General features: G+C 38.3%; 1 protein-coding gene across 4 annotated transcripts in view; it reads left to right on the top strand.

Annotated features, from left to right (window-relative positions):
- Window positions 1-10,882, top strand: part of Arhgap12 (Rho GTPase activating protein 12) — a 96,133-nt gene that overhangs the window by 62,828 nt on the left and 22,423 nt on the right. For 2 of the 4 annotated variants that reach the window (XM_013349000.2, XM_005354810.2), the window contains 2 exons: window positions 4,262-4,336; window positions 8,570-8,631. In XM_013349000.2, coding sequence (XP_013204454.1) covers window positions 4,262-4,336; window positions 8,570-8,631 — 137 coding nt within the window. The remainder of the gene's footprint in view (window positions 1-4,261; window positions 4,337-8,569; window positions 8,632-10,882) is intronic. The other 2 variants (XM_013348999.2, XM_026782990.1) reach the window with 1 other exon arrangement.

Here is a 10,882-nt window from a genome sequence, read left to right as displayed (position 1 = left end):
CCCCCGCTAGCCTTTCTTGTACTGTTCCCACTGAACCTCTTCTCAAAAAAATCTCCCTATTTTCATTTCTTTGCTTTTATAGCCTGCTTTCAAAATGGCTTGGGTGATACTTACTTGGGCAAGGGCAACTTACTTATAAGTGGCTGTCTTAGGACAATAATACCTCCCTATCTCCAGCCATTAACTTCCCATAGTCTCTCAGTGAGGGGTGAAACCTCATGAGTTCCTCACTATGTATGTTGGAATGGTGAGAAGCCTAGTCTTGTCAAGTAAGGCCTTATGAAGGCACTTGCTGTTGCTTTGAGTTTATGGTTGCAACAACCACTTCATATCCAGAAGTTTCATAGCACTTCTCCCCATCCTCTGTCCTCTCTCCCTGACGTTCCCTGAGCCTTGCGGGGTAGTATAGATATCCTGTTCAGGGAAGAGCACTCGATAGTCATTTAATTCCTGCATGCAAGTTCTTGTTTTTTTCTTCATGCACTGTGAAAATACTTTCTTCTTAACTAAATGACATGCGTTTGTATTTAGCATCAGTTTATTATGTACTGGTTTGGGTCTTATACTTTTCTCAGATTTTGTTTGGGACTTACTGGTGTCTAACTTGACATGTTTGAGCTAGTGTGCGTGTGTGTGTGTATATATATATATATGTGTGTGTGTGTGTATGAGTATAATGAGTATATATACTCATACTATAGTATGTACATAATCATACATTACACTGTACGTACACATACACTCTTACTCAATTTTAAAGTCACTTTTGCTGTCTTTGATCTCCAAGAAGGTTCTATAGTAAAGATTTCATTTTCCCTGTCCCAGGAAAGGCTGGAATTCCAGCCTTGTTACTTTATTTTCTCACACAGAATTGCTTTTATCAAGCTGAGGAGTGATGTTCTTTGTTTCTAATAGGGGATGAATTTTCTTTTTAATTAATTAATTTATTTATTAAAGATTTCTGTCTCTTCCCCACCACCACCTCCCATTTCCCTCCTCCTCCCCCAATCAAGTCCCTCTCCCTCATCAGCCCAAAGAGCAATCAGGGTTCCCTGCCCTGTGGGAAGTCCAAGGACCACCCACCTCCATCCAGGTCTAGTAAGGTGAACATCCAAACTGCCCAGGCCCCCCCAAAGCCAGCACGTGCAGTAGAATCAAAAACCCATTGCCATTGTTCTTGACTTCTCAGCAGTCCTCATTATCCACTATGTTCAGCGAGTCCGGTTTTATCCCAGGCTTTTTCAGACCCAGGCCAGCTGGCCTTGGTGAGTTCCCGATAGAACATCCCCATTGTCTCAGTGTATGGGTGCATAGGGGATGAATTTTGATTCAGATTTCAGAAATGGTGGTTCTTAAACTTCTTGAGTTACATTCTAAACAGTATGGTTTCCTTTCAGGGCATGGTGGACATTTACTGTGCCTCTGCAGAACATTAGTCATACCCTGTTAGAAGATGAACATTGTCATTCCTTTTCTTTAAAGCCATCATCACTTTTCTCTTGTAGCATAATTAACAGGTTTTTCCCGCTTTTGCTCCTTTTGTTTCTTGTGAGATAGGATCTTTCTCTGTAGAGAAACTTACTTTTAGTAACTTGGAACTTATTTTAGTAACTTCTGTATTGCTGTAAAGAGACACCATGATGGAGGTAATCTTATAAAAGAAAGTATTTAATTTAAGGACTCACAATTAAGAGAGCTATATTTCATGATCATCATGCTGGGGAACATGACAGTAAGGAGGCAGGCATGTTGCTGGAGCAGTAGCTGAGAATTATAACTGAACCACAAGCACAAAGTGGGGACTGGGGGGAGGGAGCGAGGAGGGACCTACAAGGTACTAACATGCTTCCTCCAGTGAGGCCACACCTCCTGATCTTTCCCAAACACTTCCACCTACTGGGGACCAAGCATTCAAATATATAAGCACACAGCACACGAGGGCCGTTCTCATTCAAGGCACCATAGCGACCCTTCTGTCTTCGTCTCCAGCGTGCACACCACCGTCTCTGGTTAAAATGAACTTCGTTTGTATGTTCCCTCATGTTTGGCTACTTTTAGTCTTAAATACTTTTATAAACAATTGATTTTATTTAGTTCAAAATAAGATGTTTTGTTAGTATAATTGAGTCTAAATTAGTCTTTGTATATAAAACAAGGTAGATTTTTAAAGTGGTGTACACACTTTCTATGTTTATGATATTGACTTACAGAACAATAATGAAATTAGACCAAATTCTGGGTTTTGTTTTCAAGAATATTTTATAACTAAATTTAGAAGTCTAGAAGACACACTGAATGAATGACGTTTTAGAATCATGTTATTAAAGATACATTTGAAAATCTATTAGTATTGAGATTAGCCTAGGCAAGTCATATTTCTTAGAGGTGTTTAATGGTAAGTATAATCAACTCCAGAAATTGAATTATATTTCTAGGTATAGAAAACTCTTTGGCAAAAGCCATTGTTGGACTACCTCCACTACCTCTTCAAGTGAAAATAAAACTATTTTGGTGAGGTATACTTCGAGTTTCTTTTTTCAAATATCCTGTTATATTCAAGAGTGAGTGTACACACATGCACACCCATTTCTGTGAGATTCAGTTTTAATCTGAGCCTTGAAGTCACCTTCACCAAGTATTACTTCACGTCCTTTTTTCATCTAATTGCCTTCAGGCAGCAGCAATGTGACTGTCCTGAGAACAGACGTTTACTTATTTTTAGTAGAAATCTCTCTCTTTCAGTTTGCCCTTTGAAATAGATTCACAGCTAATTGCTTCATCAAGTAAATATTTCCATTTCTTTTTATCACCTAAATATGCCTTCTTAAAATAGGGCAGTCTTTGAGGTTATGAAAAAGTGACTGCACTGGAACAAGCTTATACATAGTGGGTATATATAACAAACTGAATAAAACCAGTGTTTTGTGTCAACATGGATTCTAGTTCAGAAGCCAGATAACCTTGAAGGAAGTTGTTGTGGGATGTGGGTATTACATCCGAGTGGATTTCCTTGTTTCTGATTATGTATGGTTCTTACTAAAACTGTTCATAAATGTGGAAGATGTGTGTATATATATATGTACTTACAGAGGTACAGAAACGGGCACTTGCTTCTTTACTATAGTTAGAATTACATAGTCATTACTGCTCTTATTTGGGATTTTATGTCTGGTGAACCTATATTGTTTTTGTTTAATTGCTTTATAGTTTGAAGATCATTAAATTTTTACTTTTTCAGGCTGTTATAATACACAAAGAAGTCATATTACTGAAGTCAGAAAAATTACTCAAATGAGGTTGAACTGAAATTTGGATGGTCTAGTTTGCTTTTCTGGAGTTTGTGAATAGGATTTTTCATCTATCAGTGGTATCAGTGGTATTAGCTTTGATTGTTTGGTTGTAAGATTGTCCTTTCTATGTTCCTGTAAATATAAACTGAAGATGTCTTCAAGTGAATTAGTGTTGAGATCAGGTTTGCATTGTTACTTGCATTCCTAGGCTTCTTGGCAGAGTCTTCAAGTTTCCTGAGTGTAGACATCAGGATGAACAGATGTGGAGATGAATATTTAAAGGCATTGTGTAGTTGGGTTGGAAATTAGTAAAAGGTCCTGGTACTCACTTATTCAAATTATTCAAAGCATCTAGGAGAATGGAGAAATTTTAAATAGAAGTGTTGCTCCCCCTCCCCCCCCAAAAAAACCTTTTTAGTTTTAATCCTTCATAAGAAATACTATCTTTTAGTCTTGACCAGACAGGCTGTTTATAGGACCCCTTGCTCATTTGCTCTTAGGATATTCTTTTAAGCTTAAACATGAAAGCATCCCCCAGCGCATCACTTACCTTTAAATGTTAGATTTCTATTTTTATCTTTATATATAATTATTGAATAGTAACTATAAATTCCTTGAAATACGGTTAACAATTTATTTTCTCATTACTTTAGACTAAAAATTCTATTTTGTCAATTACATGTAATTCTTGTGAATGTTTCTAGCATAGCCCTCAATAATCATGTCTATCATACTAATAACATGTTATATGGTGACTAGTGTAAAATTTTAAATAGGATTAATTAACAGTGATGGACTATTTTAGTCAACATAGTTGCTATAAAAACATGCCATCCTACTTTTAGAGCTGAAATACAGTAACAAGCAAACGGTTTCCTTTGTTTGCCTTGCTAAGCTCTCCCACTGTGAACACGGGGAGAAACAGATATGTTTAAAATAGAGTAACGTTTTTCATTACTTATTTCTTATAGGAGTCTCCAACTACCACAAAACTCTGCTTACCTGAAAATGAGTCTTCTCCTACCTCATCAAAGCATCAAGATCCAGTTAGTATATTAGAAAAAATAAATAGCCTAGTCTTTTCAATCACTTCAGTAAATTAACTTTTTAAAAATATAATGTTGAAGTCATTTTGTGCCTTTATTAAAATTTATTAGCCTTTTAGAAAAAATACAATTAAAACAGTTTTAAGAGTCAAATTTTAAGTTGTTTTAAAGTCCCTTTTATGCAAAATATGGTATTAGTTTATATGTCATAATTCTAAGTGACAAATTTATACTTGGTTTTTAAAAATAAAAATTTCCAAGCCTGGTAATGGTGGCACATGCATTTAATCCTGGTGTTTGGAAGGCAGAGGCAGGTGGATCTCTGTGAGTTCAAGGCCAGCCTGGTCTACAGAGTGAATTCCAGGAGAGCCAGGGCTATACAGAGAAATTCTGTCTCAAAAAACAAACAGCAACAACAGAAATTTTCCAGAGAATATTACAATTACACTTCTTTCTTTCCCAGGCCAGGAGTCTAAAGGTAAGACGTACGCTCTTCCTTCCCAGCAGCTTGACTGCCCCTGCTGCTCTGTAATATGGAAGGCCTTGTTGATGTGGCCAGGGAACGCTGGAGATGCTAAGTCTTCACACTCTCCTGCTTTCCTGTCACACTCATCTGCTCTTGGCCTGCACTGCTGTCCCTTATTGGGGACATTTGACATTTTTAAGGGCAGGATAGCAAGACTACACTCTTGGGCTTCTGCTGTGTCCCTAGCTCACGCTTCCTGTGTCCTCCTCCCGTACTGCATAACACTGGTTACTCTCTCAACCCTTCCTCCCTCACTGAGACTGCCCTGCACTCTGCCTCATAGCCTGTGCATATTCACTGGGATGAAGTTCAAACTTGACTTCCTCAGAGAATGTAGGCCAATCCCCGAGGCTAGGTGAGGTTTCCCTGTGATACTCTTCATAGCATGAGTTCTGTTTACTGATTTCATAAAGCCAAGAGCAGTACTGGCACCTCTGTGGTCAGCTGTCACTGGCTGTCTTCCCCACCTAGGAGCGCTATTGGCAGAGCCAAGGGTACTCATTCTTACTGCACAGTCACACAGTTACTGCTCAGCAAATACTTGATGAATTAATAAATGCAACTTTGACATTTTAAAACGACAAACTTTTATTTGATGAAATTATGTCAGACTTATATTTACAGAGTTCAGATTCTGTGCAGGCCTGGATTTCCACATGTGCCTCACTTCTTCCTGGTACTTCCTGACCTTTGTTTTCCATTTTCCTCATTTATATGTTATGGAAATACATGCATGTTTTTTAATTGTTGTTTTCTTATCTTTGTGGTTCCCATCATTTTGTATATACTTTCTCTTTTAAAAATTAGTACTAAGTAAGCTAAGAGAATGATGAGCTGGAAAAGCAGCATTCTCTTTAAACCTGTTTTTACATATAGGCAGTAGACAGTTCACAGAAACCGCCTCATAGACGATACTTTAATAAAAAGGAATTTCTTAGTAATTGTGGAAACATGAGCTTGTAAATCTGCATACAGTTTCAAAGCACTGGTTTACCAATTTTTTCCCTATTTGACATCCATTAAACTGTCCTGGGTGCAGGGTGCCCTCTGATGGCTTCCATAGGAACTGTCTCACCAGTGTGTCTTCTGTTTCAATGCTTTCCGTTAAGGCAGAACAGCTGTGTTGATTCTGCTAGGCCCACTGTTCCCACACAAACACCGTGTTGCGGGTGTGTTCCTTCCCCGTGTGCCTTTTCTGCTTTTTTGCCTCCCACTAAGACCGTTACCCTTTGACCTCTCTTCCCGGTGTCTACTTTCAAGGCCTCTGCCTGCCCCACCATTCATATCTAGGAACTACAAAGCTGTTTCCCCCTCCCTCTATGTGAGTTAAAATCTTATTGTAGAAGTTTAGTGGAAATGAAGGTACAGATTTAGAATGTTTTCTATCATTGAAACTGATTCTGGTGCCTACCTAGCTGTTTAAACTTGGTACTTTCCCTAGTATCCTCCATTTCCCCTGTGTGTCATCCTGTCCCCTCATTGTCCTGTGTGTGTCTTCTCGAGTTTAGCCTCTCTCTCACTGTCTAGGTCAAGCTCAGACCTTTGGCTTTTCTTAGAGTATCAGTATGTGGGTGCAGCTGATTCCCAGCCATACCATCAACTCTTAGTGCCTCCCTTCTCGCCATTTGTCTACCTTGCTATGTAATTAGAGGATTCTGGGATGTGCTCTTTTTTTTTTTTTTTAAACCTTCTGTTTCCATCTAGTTCAGGGGTCAGCTCCTTTAGGAAGCCATTGGTTTGGGGTACTTTCTAAACATTTGGATGTAGCAAGTTTTGTTCTTTTATATTCAAATGAGAGGGCTTACTACTTAGAGCATCAGGACTTTGTCTTGCTCCCTGTGGAAATTGGGTGAAAGCTCTCACTCCTTTTGAACAGAGCCTGAATAAATGCAGCTTTTTGCTGGTTTGTTTGTTTCTAGTCAGGTTCATCCACCCATTGACTCTGGTAATAATCCCTGAGTTTTGTTTTTTATCATTCCTGTATGTACACTGCCTGTCTCTCCTGCTGTTGATCCACTTTTCCTCTTTGTTTAGATACCTATGCCCCTGTCCTGCTGCTGCCGCTGCTTTTGAGCTATTTCAGCTGTGGCTTTAAAAATAATACCGCAGCGTCTCACTCCTGTCGGTCTACATTAGAGTGGCCCTTTCAGAGGGATTAATGTCACTCTCTTTCTTTGGAAAATTTCTTCCTATATCTGATGAAAGGACAGTAAACGCAGAAGGCTCTTATGTAATATCTTACACATGTTTAAAATTGCATTTATGCAATATATCTTGTGCATACTTAAAATTGTGCCGTTGACATTTTTTGTTGAAAGGCAAGAGGATTCTTATCAAATTTGCATATCTGAGATCAAACAGAAATATTCTTTTAAAAATGATTGCGGTAAAATTATGAATACATTATTTCCAAGTTTGCAATATATCAAAAATAGGAGTTAACAAATTTTCAGCTAGAGATGCAAGCAAATTTTCAAACATCTTGTAAACATTAGAAGATACTCAATATTATGTTTATTTACCATACAAAAAAGTTTTATTTTTTTATTCAAGTACCTAGAGAGAATTTTCCAAGGAATCAGTTGAATAGAAATAAATTTTGGGTCTGGAGAGATGGTTCGGTTGTTAGGATTGCTTGCTGCTCTTGCAGAGGATCTGAGTTTGGTTCCCAGTACTCATACCAGGCAGCTCACAGTGTCTGTGATTCCAGCACCAAGGGATCTGACACCTGCACTTGTGTGTGTACATACCCACAAACAGATACACATGCATATGCAGAATTAGAAATAAAACAACTATTTTTTTAAAAAAAATTTAATTTCTTTGTTTATGTGTTTCAGTTGAGTTATAATTGCTTATTGTCTCATGTGCATATTATTTGGAATATTGATAATTATAACAGCCACCAACTCCTTTAGATTAATCCCATTCATGTAGGAAACTAATATGATAAGAAAGTATTACTTCATTTTTATCTGCAAGACTTTTAAGGTAACATTGACTAGCGATGGTTAGTGATAAACTTTGTGTCACTCTTTCTTTTTAAACATGAGTGTTTTCAGTGTCCAGACCACATGGTAATACGGTTAATGAAGCTCATATTGTCATTTCTTTGTATCACATTAAACTCTGTGTAGCAAACTAGGTTCTTTTGAGTAATTTGTCAGTCACTTAATTTGTTCTGCCTAGTCACTATTATGTTCTAACAAGATTAGTACGTTATTTTTAATATGTTAATTTTGTACTATTTATCATCATAACATTACATCACATTCTTTGAACAGGAAGATGTAAGCTTTTTTTCTTTTGTTTATTTGTGAAACTCTTAATTGCTAACGAAGTATCTGATGGCTGCTGTGACTTAGGAGAAAAATGTATTTTGCCAGATATGGTTGGGCATGTCTATGAATGGTAGAGGAAGGAGGGCAGGTATTCAAGGCTAGGCTTGAGTTTATAGCAAGTTCTAGGCCAGCATGGGCCGCAGGAGCCCTTTGTCAAAGTAAATAAATAAATAGTCCTTAATTATAAATTACTGAAAATAATGTGAGAAAAATGTGAAGATGATTAAAGCACTAATAAAAGGTGTGTTATAAAATGATGCTCTTTTAAGGTTGGAACTACAAGACCATTTGGATTCCATTGATTATTACAATTTGAACATTATTGTCTATATGAATGCTACATTAAAAGTATCATTTTGTTCATAGGGTCAGGAGAAATATGGATTGTTAAATGTGACAAAAATTACTGAAAATGGGAAAAAGGTTCGGTAAGTATGAAATCTTTAATATTCTTACATGTTTATCTGATTGAAGTAAATGAAAACTTATTCCATTAGAACTGATAAAATGATTTAGAACAATTTTCAATCATGTATTTTCTACTTTGTTTTCCATAAAATATTTTCTTTGTTAACATCTTTAAAAAATAATATTTAGAAACAAGAGTGTCCTGAAGAAACATTGGCTTTCTTTTCAGATATTTTTCTTTCAGCAAGCCATTAGTGCTGGTACATAATAAAACACGAAGATACGCTGACTACTGTAGGCAAAACCTTCACCAGCTGTATTCCCTCTCAGGTCTCCTGAGCAGTAGAGCTTTCCTCCAGAGAGGATGTACATATGGATGTTTGTATGCACATAGATGACTTTATTAAACATGCTCCGTTTTATATTTATCTTGGAGATCGTTCTACTTCATTGCATCAGAGCTGGCACGGCATGTGCTGCTACAGCGTATTTAATCACTAGCAAGTTAATCAGTATTTGTTTTCAAGAATGTAACCAGGCCTGCTGTTGGCAGGTATTTAGGGTGCATACAATTTTTGCTACTGCATACAATATCACATTTAGTGTTTTTTATGGATAATTTTGAAAGTATATAAATGGTTCTGTGGGCAATAGTGCTTGCTTTGCAAATCTGGAGGCCAGAGTTTAAATACCCACCAACCATATAAAAAGGCTGGGTGGGACTGGGTGGTGGTGACGGTGGTGGCACATGCCTTTAATCCCAGCACTCAGGAGACAGAGGCTGGCGGATATCTGTGAGTTTGAGGCCAGCCTTGTCTACAGAGTGAGTTTCAGTACAGCCTGGACTAATACAAAGAAACCCTGTCTTTAAAAAAAGAAAACAAAAAACCCAGGTGGGGCTGTATGTGCCTAGCACCTCCAGCATTACTGGGGGAGGAAATAGGCAGAGTCTAAGGTCTCGCTGATCAGCCAACCAGCATGGCCATCATGTGTTCCTGTTTGCCTGTCTCAGGACAGTAAGGCAGAGAGTAGGAAGAAGTCACTTGATATCATGCTCTGGCTTCTGCCTGTGCACTTGTACCCTTGCATACAATACCATACACACACATACACACAGCATGTTCTCTCTCTTTCTCTCTCTCCCTCTGTCTCTGTCTCTTTCTTTTCCTCCTTCCTTCCCTCCCTCCTTCCCTCTTTCTTTCCTGTCTTACAACTTGCTCTATAGATCAGGCTGCCTTGAACTCAGAAATCCACCTGCCTCTGCCTCCCGAGTGCTGGGATTAAAGGTGTGTGCCATCACCATTTTTTTTAAAGAAAGGAAAACAATTCTCCCTTTTACAGCTAAAGCTGGGAAGGCAGAAAAGCATCTTTCATAGTAGAGAGGGAGATTTGTAGATGACCTGCAAAGAAGAAAAAGCCCCAATATGAAACAGGCTCGCAAATCAATGAAAGTCACACTAAAAAGGGTTCCACACAAAATGAAATCAGAAGTAAATTTTAATAGACAGTGTTAGAATCTGCATTATGTCTAACATGCACATAGACTGTTTAGATTTGCTGAAACAGTGGGTACTGAGATTGAAACAGAGGACTGTGTTTAAAAACAGCCTAAAGTGAATTAGAACTATGATCAGGGATGTTAAAGTGTTTTGTTTTTTTTTAAAGTAGGAATAGGAACCTAGTAAAAGGGGAAAAGCATTTGGTGTATTACAAATATAGGTACTATAAAATGGCAAAGCAAGGAGATAGAAAGATGGCCCAGCGGGCCAGAGTGCTTCTTGTACAACCATGAGGACCTGAGTTTGAATCCTAGCACCCCTGTAACAAGTCAAGTATAGTCTCATCGTACCTGTAACCTCCATGCGATGGGGCAGAGACAGGAGGATCACTAGGATTTGCTGGCTGCCAGCCTAACTCCAAACAAAAGCTTCAGGTTTAGGAAGAGACCTTGCCCCAGAGAAATAGAGCTGAGTGTGATAGATGATATGATAGAGTGACGATGCTCTCTTCTGGTCCACGGGTGTGCGCAGCTGCATGCACTTACACACATGCATATGTGCTGTACCTACATATGCACATGCATACCTGTGTGCATAAAATAACAGCTTCATGAGTGATAGCCATTGGTGGACTAGGGATGTAGTGATAGCCATTGATGGGCTAGGGATGTAGTGATAGCCATTGATGGGCTAGGGATGTAGTGATAGCCATTGATGGGCTAGGGATGTAGTGATAGCCATTGGTGGGCTAGGGATGTAGTAATAGCCATTG

The sequence above is a fragment of the Microtus ochrogaster genome, chromosome 16, assembly GCF_000317375.1.
Source record: "Microtus ochrogaster isolate Prairie Vole_2 chromosome 16, MicOch1.0, whole genome shotgun sequence".
Classification (NCBI taxonomy): Eukaryota; Metazoa; Chordata; class Mammalia; order Rodentia; family Cricetidae; genus Microtus; species Microtus ochrogaster.
Note: the sequence above shows the minus strand (reverse complement) of the source record. Positions and strands in the feature narration are given on the sequence as shown.